This window comes from Podarcis pityusensis, assembly GCF_964106645.2.
Source record: "Podarcis pityusensis genome assembly, chromosome: Z".
NCBI lineage: Eukaryota > Metazoa > Chordata > Lepidosauria > Squamata > Lacertidae > Podarcis > Podarcis pityusensis.
Genome location: NC_138044.1, coordinates 45520464 through 45539514, shown reverse-complemented (window position 1 = coordinate 45539514; position 19051 = coordinate 45520464). Strand labels below are relative to the sequence as shown.

The 19051-nt window shown below is 47.0% G+C and overlaps 1 protein-coding gene across 3 annotated transcripts in view; it reads right to left on the bottom strand.

The window, feature by feature from the left end:
- ATP11C (ATPase phospholipid transporting 11C (ATP11C blood group)) overlaps positions 1 to 16693 on the bottom strand; it is a 100585-nt gene extending 83892 nt beyond the window's left edge. For 2 of the 3 annotated variants that reach the window (XM_080990053.1, XM_080990058.1), the window contains exon 1: positions 16551 to 16693. In XM_080990053.1, the coding sequence (XP_080846179.1) occupies positions 16551 to 16577 (27 nt within the window). In that variant the 5' untranslated portion in view covers positions 16578 to 16693. Of the gene's footprint in view, positions 1 to 14490; positions 14855 to 16550 lie in introns of those variants that run through there. The other variant, XM_080990057.1, reaches the window with a different exon arrangement.
- Between the last annotated feature and the right edge of the window lie 2358 nt (positions 16694 to 19051).

The window sequence follows — 19051 nt, the reverse complement described above, 5'->3', positions numbered from 1 at the left end:
GGAAATGTTTTTGGTTTAATTTTAAATGCATTTTTAAAAAAGTTTTAAAATATGCTAATGGATTATAACATAACATTCTGAAACAAAACAAAAAACAAAAGACCTGCCCCTTTTGGCTCCTATGAAACAATTCTCTAAGCAGTTTGATTATAAATTTGTTTGCACCTTGGCTACACAAACTTAAGTCCTCCTCAAGTCCTCAAAGCGGAAAGTGGAGAAATTCTGGACCTATGCTATGTTTTTTTAAAATGTAAATGTGTTGCTGCATTTCACCGTAATTAAAAGAGTTTATAGCCAGGAAACACAGCTATATTTGAAATGCATTGGTAAGACCAAAATACAGGCTGCAATCCAACTCACACTTACCTGGGAGTAAGCCACATTGAAACAACTGGGACTTATCCCCAAGTAAACTTGCATAGCTTGCTCAGATAACGAGTGGTTTCATTGCAATTTCAGGAGAAACTGGAGTAGATTGTGACATCACTGCTCTTGGAGTTTTTGGCAGTTCAATTCTATACGCACATCAGCTCAGAAGTAACCCCCAGTGAGTTCAACAGAACTTAACTGCCAGGTAAGGGTCTACACAGGATGCCAAACTGAAATCACACAAAGCCAAAAAATGTAATCGAGGTTCAAAAATTCTTATTTTGATCTTTCATTTTCAATCTTTTCAGCTCTGATCAGGAGAAGCTGCTCTTATTTGTTGGGGGGCACTGCAGGCCAGTACAGGATGAGACCATGGGAGGTAGCAGCACATGAGGAGAGTGGAGAGGGCACAATGCATGAACCCAAACACCTTTGAACTGGCACAAGACAGTCTGGGAAAACTTTGCAACCTGAGCAGAACGCAACCTGCATCTGCGTATGCATGGGTTGCGATTCGCCGCTTCTGCGCATGATGTCATTTTGAGCGTCTGCGAACGCGGCGAAACCCGGAAGTAACCTGTTCCGTTACTTCCGGGTCGCCACAGGATGCAACCTGAAAACGCTCAACTTGAAGCGTCTTTAACCCGAGGTATGACTGTACTAGAACAGACAATGGTCTAACCCAGTAGAAAGCAGCTTCCTATGTCGCTTTTCTCCTTCTGCTTGCTGCCTTCACACCCTGAAAAGCAAATGTTTCCCCAGGAGAAAGATAAGGAAAACGCTCCAACATAATTATACAAAACCCAAGAAAGGCCACTGGTTTAATGAATGTGGAGACATTTGGTGACTGCCATTCTATTTTATTTGACTTCTCTTTTTCAAATTCCAACCTCATGAGCTGACTTGAGGGAAGGTTGACAAAAGAGAAACCGGCCGGAGGCTTGTTAAAGATCCAGTTTAGGGTGGAACTGGAATGTGAGCATTAAAAATGCTCTAAAAAGCATGAACTTAGTAGGTTGCCAAGTACACAAGCTGGCCCTAGTGCTTCTGCTGACTGGGGTTGCCCACTTACGAAAAGCATGTTTTAAAATTCAAAATGCAATTTAACTGTGAGGTCCCACTGGGACAAAGCGAGAATTTACTTCTGAGTAAGCATGTAGAAGATTGCGCTGGAAATGCTCTTTCAAGAGTTGTTGCTGTTGGTATCCATCTGTCTCAAAAGACATTGGAGTGTGCCTTAGGGGGTGAAGTCAAAGTAAATGACCTCCCTGGGGCTAAAGCCTCGGCAGTGTGGTCATGGAGTGCATGGAGGTCCTGGGTTGTCCAGGTTGCCTCTCGGCTCACTGATGTGGTCCAAAGTAAAACAGAGCAATATGTTTGGTGCTAGCTTGGCTGCAGGAGTTGCCTGAAGGAGGCGTACAAGGTGCCATCTAACCACCTTAGGGACTCCACTTTGAATTTATGAAGGGTTTACTCCTTGGCTTTTTCCTCTCCCAAAGATAACCTGCAAGGGAGCAGAGAGTTTGGATTGGAGATTCCCTTCTTCTAGATGGGCCCCATCTGCCCCTCATGTGCAGAAACTGCCCTCTTGACCGTTGGACTCACTATTGGTCTTGTCTGATCAATCTGCCAGAGCCTGGGCTTTCCCCCCAGAACCCAAGCATGAAAAATCTCGAACCCAACTGAAAGCTGAAATTTCACTCACAACACAACTTCAGCAGCAAAGAATAGCTTTGCTTTTAAATTGCTTTATTTAATTGACGGCAAGTGGGTTGAGTTTCTTGTGGTAGTACAAGCAGCAGGTTAAGCACTTAAGATTTAGTTTGCCTCCCTACCCACTGGCGCCGATGTGACTGAACACCGGCACACGCACACACCAACAAACACAAGCCCCTAAAAGATGCACCAGACACTGAGCTCGAAGCCCAAAGACAGTCTTTTTGCGATACACACATTCCAAATAAGGTCCTACTGATTCAGAGGTATACATAGTTAAGCTGTACCCTTCTACAGTTATCCACTTGTAAAGTTCAGTGCCTTATCTGTAAGTACCACAGCTCATCTAAACAAATCAACAAAGGCACACTCTCACACAACGCTTGTTCCTGTGTAGAGACAGCTTGCACTGTGTTCAGTTGAACATGTGAGCCAGCCTGATAGCACAAAGAAAAAGCAAATCCTGATTCATGCATTACTCAGGTGTAGGGTATAGCATGAGAAAAGCCCAACTTTTTCAGGCTAGTGAGATGTTGGCGTTGTGGGATGCACTGGTGATGGAACATCTGAAGTGACAGAGACATCAAAGGCTAGTTCAGGGGGCACATTCTGCTCCTGGTCAGATACATCCTATGAACCCATGACCTCTTCCCCTGAGGATGGGGAGTCAGAGCCATGGATGGAGAGCAAGGTCCTTCCCAAGAGGAAGCCCCTCCTCTGCATCTCCAAAAAAAAAAAAAAAAAGTCTGACATCATGAGGACCAGAAGCTTGAAACTGCTGACAAAAGAGCTTTCACAAGAAGGACAACATAGTAGTAGTGATACAGAAAGATATTTTTATGCTGATGGAAAGAAGATATTTTACGTCAATGGAAGTATGTTGAAAGATGAAATCGTAACGGCTGGGTTGATGACAGGGAGAAATAGGAAACATTCTGATCTCTTGTCTCTTGGTCTTACTGGTAGGACAGAGGAAGGAAAACTCTTTTCAGCACCTCTCTATCTGGCAAAAATAAGGAAATCAAAAACAAAACAAAACAAAACCACGTGACATGTTTTCACAAAAGGCCAGTGGAAATAAAGATGGGACAGAAATAGGAGCACTTTTTCCAAGTGGGCATCTCTCAAGAGTGCAGAGAGCAAAAGCCATTAAGACTTTGGTGGGGTCCTCAAGGGTGTCTCTTTGCAGGTTTCAGTCTGCGTTGCTTCTTTTTTTAGCAAAGCCACCAAGCTACAGGAACCGATGAGCATGTTGCCAAGCCCTTCCTTTGGGGCCAGAGTAAACTCCAATGAGCCTTTATTGCTTGCTGCTGAAATAAGTGCAAAATATAGCCTTCCAAAACTCCATTGGCTTAACGTGTTCATAAAAACACACCACCACACTTAAGGCAGAATGTAAACCTTCCTCCCAGGATCTCACTCAATAAAAGTCAGCTCCATCCCTCTAAGACCAAATATGTAAACCTCAATTTGATCACACACCTCACTTTCAAGGAGCCTGATATCTGTGGGTCATCTTCATCCCATTTTGTGCTTTCAACAACCTTGTGAGGTAGGTTGGCTGAGAAGAAAGCAACTCACAAAAGGTCAAGTAGTGACCTCTGGAGCCAAGCATGGATTTGGACCAAAGTTTCCTATGAATCATAGAGCTGTAGAGCTGAAAGGGTCCCCCATGGTCATCCAGTCTACCCCCTGCAATGCAGGAGTCTCAACTAAATCAAAGATGGCGGATGGCCATCCAACCTCTGCTTAAGGCTGATGCGAGTTGCAGTTCAAAACATCTGGAGGGCACCAGCTTGGCAGAGGCTGCTTTCATGGCTCTCTCCTTCCTAACCAGACTTGCTCTGGGCAAAGTCATTTCAGGTCAAATCTTCTCTATGGCCTGAAACTGATCTGAAATGAGCAAGAGGCCAGTGTTACCAACCTCGTTTGCCAGGTTATTTTATGCATTACAAGAGTTCACTGAAACACACTGCAGTGCCCTGGAGTACAATTCCAGTACTTCTAGTCAAAAGCAGCTAACTGGATATTTTTTGAGAAATCTCATAATTCACCCGGACAACCAATTGTTCTGAAGAAAGAGGATCAAAGTGGTGGTCATTCTGTTGATCCAACTGTTCCCCATGCAAATAGTTAAATAGCTTTCCCAACAGGTTTCACAATACATTTAGGTACATTTCAAGGCAAACGACAGTTTCCACTGTTTGACCCAGGAAAAAAACCGGTTTCATTGTTCCCACGTTATAGGCAACACACCCTAAAGCAGAACTTTGACGTGCTTTCGAACTGCTAGGTTGACAGGAGCAGGGACCGAGCAACGGGAGCTCACCCAGTTGCGGGGATTCGAACCACTGACCTTCTGATCGGCAAGTCTTAGGCTCTGTGGTATAACCCACAGCACCACCCGTGTCCCTCTATTATAGCTAATTATCTGTTTAAAAAACGTACAGATTTCCTCTCTCTCTCTCTATATATAAAAATATATATTCTATTTGTTTTTGCGAAAGTATGAATTATCTTTGTGGTTGAGAAAGAAGGATTGGGCAACTTTGGGGAATGTTTACATTGCTACAAATGCCCCATATGCCAATCTAAACTGAGCATCTCTTCTTTCCTGTTTAATTACTTTCAAGATAAGATTCAGTTGCAGCGAACTGGTAAAATTGCCTCTTTCCAATTTTCAGGCTCAAGCTACATTTGCTACAGTTAAGCATTAACATTTGCTAGCAGCAAATTCCCTTTAACATGCTAGTCTGTGAAGATTTTAAGTGTGAATCCCAGCTGTTCACCCGTTCCTTAAAGTATGTATTAAACTCTTGGGTAGCACTCAACAAAATTAGTTACTGAAGACCCTGGGTGCTATGCTAGCTGTGTTCATGCGTAAGCTCCCACAATCTTCCGAGGGGTGGGCAGATAAAAATAGGGTTATAGAAAAGAAGGATGTAAGGAAAGGCTTGTGGTAATTACTCTACTATGGTGATAAAGGATCAACTCACAAGTCACGCTTTACAACAGCTGGTGTGTCCCACCACCACCACCACCACCCGCATTTCAGGGCATAGAGTTAGAAGAGAGATATCTATGTGGCCATCTAAAAGAGAAAGAAAAGTGTTAACAGGACAACATTTTTGCAGGCTTAGTTTTCGGAATTTCCTCTCCAAAAAGACATACAGTACAAAAACCGATCAGGTAGTTGGTTACTGGCTGCAATGAAAAGTAATGCTAAACTATAGATTAGTCTAGCTCCTCCAGCCCTTCACAGGCTCAGCCATTCCCTCTCTCTTCTTGTAATACTTCTGTTTTCAATTCAATGTGACACCTGAATCCTAATTGTGGTTAAACTTTCCTATGGCTAGCTTTCAATCAACTGAATATTTACTATGGTCGGCCAATCATGAAGTACAACGTATTTTTAAAAATATGTATCCTCAACCTCAGAAGCAAAAAGGTGACTAGAGCTAACCACTACAGTAGGTCTATGAGATACTACACATTTCAGCTTTATTGCCACCTATTTAGGAGCTGATTTGTTGGACCTCTCAGGGAAGATATTCAAAAGGGTCTCCAAAATGATGGTTCAGATCCCGGTCAATTTAGGGCATTTGGAAGAAAAAGAAATCCCTACCCAAAACTTTCAAGAAAACCCACATTATGGATAGCCAAGCTGCATGTTATCGTAAACTTTATTTTTTAAAAAAGTGCTTAAATTGGAAACTTTCATTTTGAAGAGGAGGCAGCTGCAGTAGCAGCTGCACTTTGAAATGTGTTCCCCATCCCCTTTATGGATGGCCCCTGGCAAGAAATGGCGCAAGGCCTCCATCCAGAACAGGAGGGTATGCATCTCAGCTTAGAGCCTTGTGGGGCTTCCACTTCATGGAAAAAAAGGGGGGGATTTTAAGCATCCTGTGTTTAAAGAATGGGTAACGTCACATGTCTCTCGGCCCCAACTGTACTCAAGCCTAGGACTTTGGATGGACTTGACCTGCACTAGAGGTCAATGGCTCCACAGCCCATGAAACCTGGACTGGCTTGTGCAACTTGTTTAGCAAACACTGCCCCTTCTTCGCAGCAGCGTGACCGCAAATGCTCCAACTGCAGAAGTGGCACACCAGAACAAACCAGCAACAACCACCCAAAAGTGAGCCACCCCATTATAATGGCACTCCAGGATGGAGACCACAGCATCCACCTGGCACCAGCATCCGCCAGTCTTTCACATTAGGAGAAGGTGGGAAGTTAATAGCTTGCACCTCTTTCCAAGCGAGGGAGCGAAATGCATTGTGGATCCAATTTTCACTCTCGCACAGCCCCGGCTGACGCTAAATGGATTCATGCCGACTCTGCGGCAACACAGCCTCCGGCCGGTTGTATTCATTCAGCGTTGATATTCAAGGTTAGCTTCAAAGAGAAGCTAAGGTGGCGGGGGGGGGGAGGCAAATAGGCAATGTCACTGCAGAGAGGCAACACAGCGTAGGGCTCTGTTAGGCCGGGGGGGGGGGGATCTCATTTGTGCTATCAGGCGCCACCCTAGGCGCTCATTCCTTCCAAGCTATTAGACAACGTAGCCCTGGACGCGCTAAGCGGTTCTTGTCCCAGGAGACAGAAGGGAACTGCTCACATCCAGGCTTCCAGCAGAGCTACATGGCAATCTAATCCTCCCTAATGCAACCAGACTCCTGATATTATGCCAGGATCAGATCCAGGGGTTTGACTAATCTCTGCGCATTAAGAAAGTGCTCTCCAAATGAGATCAGCTAGATAGCTCCTCTAGGTCAGAAGTGAGATTCTGTTCAACAGCTGTCAAAGACCAAAACGGCATTCATTAAGCACCGAGACAAATGGGATTCACACATTGACTGCATATGGACCAGCTTAAGGCACTGCTGATTTAATTTATAACGTGTATATTCCAGCCCTCAGTTCTGGAAGTTGAGGTTCTTTCCGAAACGTAACAATCAATGTGAAAGCTTTCGCAATGCAATCCTGTGAAAGTCTACTAAGAACCAACTCCCACTAAGTCCACTTGAAATCCTGCCCATTTTGGTTTCTCATTTTCCCAAGCTTACATTCGCTCAATTTTTGTAGCAAACGGTGTACTTTTCTAAAAGCATCAGCATGGAAATTCATATGCGTTTCCGTGCACCAATGCTATGTACATTTCCGCATGCAATTTTGCTTAATATACGGTACATCTTTGCACTAATACATGTATTTATGAGCAACTCTTTTGCTTGGAGAACCACATCACAAAATCTGGAATGCCGTGGATTGCAAAGGATTAACCATGCCTCAGTTCATTTGTCAGGTGGGGGAGTGCCAAATTAGGCAGGCCACCATTATAAAGGTAAACCAAACAAATAGCTCACATCTAAGCCAAGGTGGGGCAAGGCAAGAGGCCTGGGAAGAAAAAGTTTTACCTGGCACCAGGCTATGATTTCACCAGTGTTAGAAAGTGAGATATGAAAGCTAGGAGCTAAATGGCACCTTAAACTAGGTTATGGGTGTAACAGCAGAATGTCTAGGCACACTTCTTTTATAACAAGAATACAAAGCTGAAAATGAATGAACTGCAGCTAAAATCTTATATTCATTTTTCACATGGTCTAGTCCTCATCTGAAGACTGCAAAAAATAAAGCTATACCTCCCCTGTCTGCCCCCCTAATATTTTATGAGGGTCCCTTCTCCACTCCTCCAAGAGTACCTGGAAGCAGGGAAGCAGAAAAAGGTCCTCCTTTTGCCCCAGCAGTGGCAGTTTTAATCTGAAATATTAGGCGCAGTACTGCTCCCAGAGCTCAGAAACTGCTCGCGCTAATGAAATTCCCTGTTGTAAAAACGCTCCTAGGACAATGGGAGTTTTGAGCATTGGGTTTCACTCACCACGGTGACTGTTCCCACCTCCCACAACTCCGGTCAGTGTGACAAGCTCAAGCCTTCCTTCCTCTCAGCTTTTGGGCTGCAGAGGATTCAGGCCGCTGCTTTGATCAGAGTTAAGAAGCAAGCAGAGCCCCACTGGATCAAGCCAATGGCATACCTAGCCCAGCATCCTGTTATGACAGTGGCCAACTAGATATCAATGAGAAGAAGCCCACAAGCAGGACCCAAGGACAAGAGCAATTCTCCCCACTTGCGCTCCCCAGCAACTGGGGTTCATCATAAGCACACTGCCTCTGACCAAGGAAGAGCGGCCCAGCCGTGTGGATAGCAGCCACTTACAGTCCCACCCATCTGTCTAATCCTCCTGTGAAGCCATCCAGGTTGATGGCCCTTACTGCATCTTGTGGAAGTCAACTCCAAAGTTTAAGGTCAGAGTTCTCCTTCTCCTAGTTGGGTTACTTTCGCAGGTTGATGACGAGCCCCATCTGTCCCTCGCTTCCCTCCTTCTTGACCATTGCACTCACTATAGGTCTCTTCTGAAAAAAGTCGCTCTGAGCTTGGTTTTGGCCAGGGAGGGTGGGGTATAAATAAAAAATCTCCCTTCTTCTTCTTCTCCTCCTGCTCCTTCTTCTCAATCTACCAGAGCCTGTGCTTTTTTTCACCAGCACCCAGCATGTGCGTATCTGAAACCTAACTGAAAGCTGAAATTTCACTGGCAACACAACTCTCAGCATCCAATTTTACTGTTCAATATCCCCTAACTTTTCAGATAGGGAATTTCCACATTAAAATAAATAAAAACCAAAAGAGAATCCATCTTCCCTCTATTTCCTCACTCCTCCCAATTTACTTCACCCTGCCGTGATTTTTTTTGCTGTCTTGATTTATTTTACTGCATTTATATGCCCCCTGTGCTCCCCACCTCTCATTTAAGCCTCACAACAACCTTGTGAGGTATGTTAAGCTGAGAGGCAATGGTTGGCCCAACGTCATTCAATAAGCTTCACTAGGTGCTAGTGTAGCACTCTAACCACCAGACCACACTGCCCCTGCTCTCACTGGGTGAGCAAATTATTTTTATGCAATGGTTCCGAAAGATTAAGAATGCACTGACACATTCAGGGGGCACTTCAGAATACACAAGATTAGGGAATGTGTCTGAATGCTCCCTGGACACACACACACACACACACACACACACACACACACTACCCTGCACCTGGAAAGCCAGCACACTGCTAACAGGCTACTTTTCCACTAGCAACGGGAGCTTAAATAAATAGAATTCTGGAAGTGAGAACACTTAAGTCAGGGGGCTCCTTTCTTGTCCACAGAGTGAAGTAAGTATGGACCAGGAAGATTTCACCACACAGTTCTTCTGCATCTCTGAAGAACCAGCATAGCAAAGGAATGGGAGGATCAGGACTCTCTGCATGATGCAAAGAAGAGGCTCCCGGAATACAAGCTGGATCCACCCAGGCCTTTCATGAATTTCTATAAATACCAAGGTAGTTTCAGGAATTTGCTAAGTCAAAACCATGTGAGCAGAAAGCAGAGGAACAGAGCCCGCCCACCCACAGTATTGCAACTGTGCTATAAGCAGCCTGCTCTGCAGCCTTCTCGCCACCTGAGGTCCTCCAGATGCTGACACACTCCAAAGAACATCATTCTCTGACCATCAGCCGTGATGGTCAAGACTGAGCAGAGGGGGCAAAGGATTGCGTTTTGGTGCTTCCAGAGCAATGTGCAAAAGGGCAAACTTACACATTAACCCTGCAGTGAGGCGTGCAAACTCCAGGTGCAGAAACAGCTGTGCCTGAATCTGACCTCACAGGCAGGACATTCCGCAGTTCTACCCCTCCTCCCCAAACTCCTCAAGCTGCTAGCTATTATGGATTCCAAAGGTTTGAGGAGGGAGAAGAAGAAAAATCATCAGTACAATCTCAAGTATCTGGGCAAGATCTTTCAAGATCCCTTTTTGCAACCCATAATTTACAGAGGGTTTTAGGCATGTTGAAAGCTCTTTGCGTGTAAAAGCTCAGGTAATAAAAATTGTGAGAAAACCTGAAGCTGTAGCTTTAATTTTTCAGGGTTCCCTCTCCATTTTGTTTCTGGATATATTAGGGGTGGGAGGCCCAGTGAGCAATTTGGCCGCTGAATTCTGCACTAGCTGAAGTTTCCAAACTGTCTTCAGAGGCAGCCCCACGTATAACGAATTGCAGTAATCTAGCCTACAGGTTACCAGAGCATAAACAAAAGAAGTTAGGCTATTCCTGTCCAGACAAGGGCACAGCTGGGCCACCAGCCAAAGTTGACAGAAGGAATTCCATGCCACAGAGTCCACCTGAGCCTCAAGTGACAGCAAAGGATCCAGGAGTACCCCCAAGCTACAGACCTGCTCCTTCAGAGGAAGTGTAACCCCATCAAGAGCAGGCAACCTCCCAGCCATTCGGTCCATTACCAAGGCAAGACAACGGTCCAGCACGTCCACTGCCTCACCCTGCAGATGTAAAAAAGGAGAGCTCTGTGCCGTCCGTATATTGCTGACAACGTACTCCAAAACTCTGGATGACCCCACTCAGCCGTTTCACATAGATGTTAAACAGCACAGGGGATAAAACTGAACGCTGAGGAACCCCACGTTGACGGCTCCCTTAAACCCCGGAGAGCCGCCGTGCAGACAGTAGTGCGATAGATGGAACAATTGGTCTGAACTCGGCATTGGGCAGCTTCCTATGTTCCTCTATATCAGACGTATGTAGATATGCTCTCAAACCTTCTGTTGCTTTAAGAAAGGCCCCCACCCCCAGTTATGTACTTCTCAGGGCAAAGCAGATCGTGGAGTCGGTTTGAGGCCAGTTATGGTTTTCCAGGAAGCTTCCATCTGCTGTGTATTTACACAACAGAAGGGAGTAGGAAAGAACTGGCAGAGAGTGAGGAATTGAGAACGATCTGAAGAAAAGAAGGCGGGGGTGGGAGGCAGAGAAGTAGGAGAGAGGTTAAGGCATCAACCTCCAAAAAGAAGAATCCCTACTTGCAAAATGCACTTTGTTCCATGTGCTGGCTTTTAAGCAATCTGAGCCATTTGAACACAGAAGCTGCAGCCTCAAGGGCCAAACATCCTTCTTGAGAACATTCTGAGGACCACGGTGGCGTGTGAAGCAATGGGTGTATGCTCCCAACTGCTCCAGATTTTTTTTCCGGGAGCCAAATTAAGGTCCTGTTGTTTCACCTTCAAAATCCCTAAATGATAATTAGGGTCGGGGGGCCAAGCACACAGCCCAATCACTCTCACATCAGTTCTCCCTTTGCACAGCTGGAAGCAAAATAGGAAGAGAGTGTCTTTGCATTACATCTGAACTCAGGAACATGGTCCGTTTCTCCCTGATAAGCCAAGATCACCAGCCTGCTTGGTGTTGACTTATGAATCTTGTTTTGTTCGGGGGGAAACAGACTACAATCCCATCATGCTAAACCAGCCTTCCCCGACTTGGGGATGTTGGTAGACTAGAACTCCCATCGTCCCTGAGCTGCATTGGGCTGGATGAGCTCAAGGTGGGAGGTTGTGCTAAGCTACCTCCTTCGTGGTTTGTTTACCCGAATGCATAAACCTGGAAGAACTGGGCTGAGAGAACTGTCTGTTTAGATTACTTGAGGAAGGGCACTTACTCAGCAGAAGAGCATCTGCTTCACATGCAGGTTCAACCTCCAGCATCTCCAGGTACGTCTCAGAATGGTCCACCTGTGGAACCCTGGAGAGCTGCTGCCAGTCGGTGCAGAGAATGCTGGGCTAGATGGACCAATGGTCTGATTCATTTCAACAGAGCTTCCTACGTTCCTGGCTTATAGCTATGCAGCCACTGAGGCCAGGAAGCCACATGTCTTTTGCCATTTAAGCTGTTAGGAGTGTGTGAGTGTGGGGTGAGGCCCTCTCATCTGTGGCACCCAGGATATGGGTGCCCTTGTCCCAGAAGCCTCAACTGGCCTTCTTCCTTTTGAACATTACAACATCAGGCCCAAACAGTACTTTCTAAAAGGATGCTCTGCGATTAGATTTGGACTTGGCTGCTGATGCAGTATCGCTGCTGCTCACGATTTGGCAGCCTGGAAATCAAACAGCTACTTTTGTCTTGTTGGCATTTCATGGCGGTTCTTGGCTGCCCTGAGGCTCCCGGTCAGGATCCAAGTATCTAAGTGATGGAATGGACTGCAGAATGCAGATAACTATTAACTGCTGGAGATGCGGCTTCCTGCTGACCAAATATTGCCATTTATTTATTGCATTGCATTTTTATCCCACCTTTCAATGCAAGGAGCTCGAGGTAGCATCCCCTTGTCATCCTCACAGCTACCCTCTGAGGTGGGTTAGGCTGAGAGGCAGCGATTGGCCCAAGGTGCCCCAGGGAGCTTCGTGGATGAGTGAGGATTTGAACTCTGGTCTTCCAGGTCCAACACTCTAACCGCTACACAACACTGGTTCTCTCTTTGTTTCGAGAGGAGTCCAGAAAGTTTCTTTTTTAAAAAGAAAGCCATACAAAGTAAGTAAACTGACAGGTTGCTGCCTTGCAAAAGAACTGTAAACACAAATTCACAGAACAAATTATGACATACTATGAACTCTGCTCTTTTTTCCTGAAAAAGCTCTTCTAAATTATTGTGCAAGAAGGAAACCCACATTTTTCTTTATCATCAGATGTATTGGCTGCCTCAAAAAAACCAAAAAACTTTCGGCGGGGAAAAAACGGGGAAATGATGACACTCCAAAATGCCTACAATTAAAGACAAGGCAAATGAAACACGGAAAATATAACAGCTGGCTGAGCGAAACCGTAAAATTGAGAGATTGAAAACAAAATTTGAAAGGGAAGGGTGCAAAAAGTTTACAAGCATTTTTATTTTTTTTAAAGTGAAAACAACCACCAACATTAAAGTTTCTGAACTTTCGGGAATCTACAGATTTTTGTTTTAATATAAATATTTGTCTTTTTTCAAAAAGAAAGAATAAAAGAAAACTTGTTTTAAAAAGAAAGAAAGAAGCAGCAGTATAAACTGGGACTTACGTCTTGAAGTTTCCTATAGCTAGGTGTAAAGAGGGGAGGTTGCAAATTCATAAAGGATAGTCAACTGAGAGTACTTACAATACACAACTCAAGCTACATGGTAAGAGGCAGTATACCTCTAAGAATTAAATGCTGGAGTCAAGCAGTAGGGGTTGCAATCACTCTGTATTCCCTGCTCGTGAGTTTCCCATAGGCATCCATTATACACAAACCTACCAAGAACAAGGTAGAGCTGCTTGCCTTTATTCACATTCTCAAGTTATGATAAACTAGGGTTGCTCATGCCCACAGCTCAGTCACTCCCATGTCATTCCTCCCCTGTCACAAACAGGAAAGCTTGATCTGCAAGTGCTTGGGATTAAATCTGGGATCTCCTGCATGCAAAGCATGTTCTCCGGGAGCACTAAGCTAAGGCACGAGAACAATACTATACACTTAAGCCATTTCCACTGCAGGGAAGCAAGTATTACACGAGGATTTGCAATGCACAAGACTTCAGTCTCTGATAGCCCAGAGGGTTGCAACAGCAGTGCAGCATCCCAGCAGGTGGTCAGGAAAACTTGCACCAAAGGACCGCTTCCAAGAAACAATTCCCTGTTTTAAAAGTGGCATAAGGCAAGCTCTAAAAACGTCCAGGACACTTCCAATTTGACCTTGTAACATCACCTTTCTTAGCCAACTCTTTTCTACCAGAGGAAAAAAAGAAATCCTTTTCTCAAATTAGTTGGTAGACGGCTTACCCAAATACACATTTGGAAACAGGTTGCAGTGAGAGACCTTGATGTAGGCTACCACCACCACCACCACCACCACCGATCCATGCATATCTGAAATGTGTTATTTCTCAAGATGGATCAGAGGCTGAACAGTAAGGGCCCCGCAGGATCAGAAGTGTTTGACAAGTCAAATGTACTGTTTCCAATAGGGGACAGCCTATTAAGGACACAAGCTGCAAACAAACCTAAATGCACCACTGTCAGCAATTACAGTTAAATAAAGCCTGCAGATACAGAAGCAATCTATCTGTATGTACCAGGTAAAAGCAAGAGAGGGCCAGTGCTCCACCTCTGAGCAACCTGGGGCACCTCGCTGGGAACAGGAGAGTGGGCTGGATGGGTGCAGACAGATGACTTTAGGCTCTGGACTAGACAGACTCTTTAGATCAGGCTTCACCAACCAGATGCCCTCTGTATAACTCCTATCAGCCCCAAGCCACAGAGCAATGGTCTCTGCGGCTGAAGGAAGCTGTAGTCCAAAGCGCATGGGGGGGACACCAGGTTGGCCAAGGCTGCCCTATCACCACCCCTGCCTATCAGCTCAGACTCAATAGGCCCACCCAGTCCAACACTCCCTATCCCAGGGCAAGGTACCCCAGGGTTTATTGCCTCCCAGCATGCAGGTTGCAGATAACCATTCATATTAACAGCCAGCAACAGACATCTCCTCCTCCTCCAAAAACTTGCCCATTACCATCTGAGAAGCCTGGTCAGTTGTATGCTGAACGCATCAAGATTCAGGACAAGAAATGAAAGTTCTTCTTTATGCAGCGTATAGCTAAAATACAGAGCTCTCTCTCGCAGAAGGCAGAGGTGGCCACACGCTTAGGACTGCTTTAGAAGACAATTAGGAAAATTCATGGGTGATTAGGTTATCAGTGGCCAGGCTTCTGAGTATCAGTTGTTGAAAACTGCAGGAATGTGCACTGCCCTAGTGCTCAGGTCCTGCTTGTGGGAGTTTCCGAGAAGCGTCTTGCTGGCAGCTGTAGAGAGCAGGCTGCTGCATTAGCTGGGCCATGGGCCTGATCCAGCAGCGTTCTTATTATGTTCTTAAGGCAAGTTGGCTCTGCACAGCTCCAGTTTTGCCTCTGAATCCTAGTAGCTGAGATTCACCAGTGAGGAGCGTGCTGTTGCACACACAATCCTGCTTGCAACCATCCTAGGGGCATGTGACAAGCCACTGTGAGAAGAGGACCCGATCCAGCAAGGGCTCTTCTTGTTTTCAGTTCTTAAGCAGCAGAAACAGGCTGAAGCCCTTCAAACAGCACATGGCAAAAAATCGCATTTCGGAATGCCTCCCTCCATTAAAACTCCCTGCTGATAGAAACCTAGAATCATGAGCTGCACTGGAACCTTTCACCCTCATGAGCTAATCTTCTATTTGCAGAGCACTGCTTTTCTCTCCCCACCCCCTTAATGCAGTCAAATTTGTATTCCCCCGTGTAGTGTGAGGATACACAGTCTCATGGAATCATACAGAGTTTTAGAGTTGGAAGAAACCCTGAGGATCATCTAGTCCAATCCCCTGCAATGCAGGAATATGCAGTCGTCCCATACAGGGATTGAACCTGCAACCTTGGTGTTATCAGCACCATGCTCTAACCAAGTGAGTTGTCTCGTGGGTTGAGCTATTCTCCCAACCCAGTGTGGTTACAGCGTTGCGTTGAGGACGCAGGTTCAAATCCATTCTAAGCCACGTACCCCAATGGGTAGCCTTGGGCTGTTTTGAAGTCTCTCAGCCTGGCCTGCTTCACAGGGCTGATCTGAGGCTAAGATAGGGATGTGGAAATCCTCAGTGGGAAGGTGGGATATACAAACGCCACAATAAATATATTTCGGCTGTGAAGTGTGGGCCTCAACCTTAGGAAGTGCAGTGGTTAGAGTCCTCGGCCAGAGCCTGGGAGACCAGGGTTCAAATCTCCACTCAGCCATGAAGCTTACTGGGTGACCTTTGGCCAGCCACTCACTCTCAGTCTAACCTACCTCACAGGGCTGTTGTGGGAATAATGTGGGGAGAAGCACCTTGAAGGGAAGGGGGAATATAAATGTAAAAACTAACTAAATGAATCCTGGGGCAGGGAATTAGTTCATCCTCCAGCTTGTCCTGAATCTGCTCCCCATTCCTTGGCTGACCCCTTCTTCCCATGCCTTCTTGAGTTCTATTGCCAAGAGGAAAGGAGAACCGTGTTCCCAACCCACAACCCCCCCCCCAAGGCATCCTTTAAAAAAATAAAAGGGGAAGCCCTAGGGATTCAAAGCCAATCTGCAAATCCTCTGCATGTGCTTCCCCTACTTAGAAAGAACAAAAGGATGAAAAGTGATCAAAGCGGCCAATCAAACGCCATCTTTCCACCCACCCTTTGTGCAACGGGTACCCTGGGGAGACGGTTCCTTTACCTGTGAGTCTCAGCCAACTTGCTGAGCTTTAAAAATAACACTCGGGAAACAGCAGTGTGGCGGCGGCAGATTGCGAAAACAACACGGTGGCTAGATTGAAGGTGCGGGAGCGGGGGGGGGGGGAGAGTTGATGCTTTAGGCCTTGGGATAGTCGTGAGAACGGATGACTTCGCTTGGGTGCACTTGGGGAACTAGAGGGGAGCAGAAGACCGGTCACCCCCCACCCCCTATCATTCCGCAAGCATCTGCAGGCGTGCAAGCATTCGGGCACACAGCGGGGAGGGGAAGAACTGAGCATCCATCTCGTACGGACCTCCCCACCCACCTCCAAAATTAGGGTGGCACAGAGGTACTTACGAAGCGATTGATCTGCCTGCGAAGCATAGCTGGACTGCCGCAGCGCCTTGGAGAGAGGGGGGCAGTGGGGTGGTAGTGGGGTAGTCCTGGTTTCTTAGAGCCGACTGGCACAAGCACTTAGCCCCTCTGCACGGGTCCCCAAGCCTCGGGGTCAGTGGGGACGCTGCGGCGAGCGGAGAGGCGCCCCCAGCCCCCGCTCGCCGTCCCCCCAGCCCCGCGGTCACCGGCACGCCGCTCTGCCGCTCAGCCGCATCCCTCCTCTTCCAGTCGTGGCACCAACCGCAGCAGCAGCCCACGGCGGGGCTCTCCCTCTCTTCCTCCCAGAGAGCAGCCCCAGATATGGGGGCGAGTCCCTAGCTTCGCCAACACTCCTCGGCTCTGTCAGGCTGGCCGGAGGCAAGATCTGGGCAGCATGCCTCGCTTTGGTGATAATAATAATAAAACGGAGGCTGCAGGGGAACAATAGCCAAAGCAGGCAGGCCGGCTGCCAGGAAGGGGGAAGCTGCGGCGGGAAACCCAGACTGCTGGATGCAACCTCCTCTTCCCCTGCAGCGGAGGCGGAGGCAGCAACAGCCCTCCCCGCCCCCGAGGCCCGAGAGCGGCGGGAGACCGAAAAACCGAGGCGCAGCGCTACGCTCACGACTTCTGCAAGCGCAGAGCGCTCCCCGCGCGCCCGCCTCTCCCAAGCGCACGTGGCACGCTGCCTCGCCGATGCCCGCGGAGACCCAAACGACCAGCCCAGCGGCCCTTCCTGCTTCCCTGCCCCGCCACGGGCTACTTTCTGGCTTTCGCCTGGAGGCTCCACTTCTTCTATTTCTCCTCCCACCCCTCCGCCCCGCTCTGTTTTCGCAGCCGCCCCAGGGGCGGAACCTTCGGCTTCTCTCCACCCATTGGGTCCCGAGAGCAGCTTGGGAGGTGTAGTATATTTGCCCGATGTCCGGGATGGTAGGAGAAGGGAGAGCGAGGCTAGCGAGCGTCGGCCTGTTGCTCCTCCTCGTCCTCGGCCCGCCGCAGTAAGGGGAAGTTGGCTTGGAGGTTGGCTAGGCCTCCTGGGGCGCACCCAAAACAGAACCTGACGGAGAGTCACCATTGCGCCCAACTCAGCAGCACACTGACGGGCCGTGGGCTCGCTAGCATTTCAGACAGGGAACATAACCCTATCTACAGGAGCCTGGGATCTTCTGATTGCAAAGCAATAAGCGACCGCCTTTCTCTTGCCGCTGCGGCGCAAATTGGTATGGTTTCGCCTCCGAACTCACCGAATCAACTTTTAAGAGTTTCTGCACCTTTTCCCGCGAACGGAAGGACTTGTTTTTAACTGGCTTAGGCATGCGCATCAAAAGCACAAATATATTTCCTTGCAAAAAGGATGGCAGTTTGATCTCTGCCTAATGGCATCATCACAATGAATACTTTTAAAATACACGGTATCCCTCTATTTAATTGTTGCATTTCTGTTCTACATTTCCACCAAGGAACCCAAGATAGCATACATACACTGTGTGTTTATTAAATTTGTATACCACTTAATAAGTTTAATGATTCTCTCATGGGGTTGTTGTTTTTTTGGTGTGTGTGTGTGTGTGTGTGTGGATGTCTTTAAAAATACACACCATTGCCTTTATTTAACTGTTGCATACCTATTCTGCCTTTCCATCAAGGAACCCTAACTAAACGAAATTACCTAAGTGGTGAACAACATCAGAGTAACATATAAAACAACATACAATTCAGAACTACACCAGGTGGTCATGCTTTGGGGAGAGCTTGAAATTCAGAAGTTGCACGGTCCCTCCAACCTGTTCCGCCACACTGCATTTTAACCACGCAATGCCTTAGGGAGGGAGGCGATCAGGGGAGAGTCAACCATGTCAGAGTGAAGGTTTGAACTTGTGTCTCGCCAACCCTACAATGAGACTTTTAGTTTCAAATGTATTTAAGGATGGGCCTTGCTAAAACTCGCACATAAGCATGCTCAATTTGCAGGGATAAAGAACCACCAACCCACCAGATGTTGCACTCTCAACTCCCATCATCCTAGTGACCATGCTGGCTGGGACTCATGGGACGTTGAGTCGGAACAAAATCTGGAGGGGTGCAAGCTCCCCAGCCTTGCAGTAAAGCGTCACCCCAACAGAAACATAGCTCTTGCCATTCCTCACAGCATAAATTCCTGTAGCACATGTTCCTCTTTTCTGCTCCAGGAACCCAGGAAGAGAGAGTGCTTTCTGGTCCTGCTTGCAGTCTTCCCATTCAGGCACCTGACTGGCCACTGGGAGAATAGGATCTTGTATCTGATGGGCCATTGGTCTGATCCAGCTGTGCTCATGTTCTTAATACCAATCGCTGAGAGAGCACTGTTGCACTCGGTCCTGCTTGCGGGTTTCTCACATCTGATTGGCCACTGTGAGTAACCAAACAAACCCCTGTGTTGCAAAGAGAACGTCAGCAATGTCTAGGCAATGTCATCTTATTTCGAATGAATGTACATAAATGAAAAT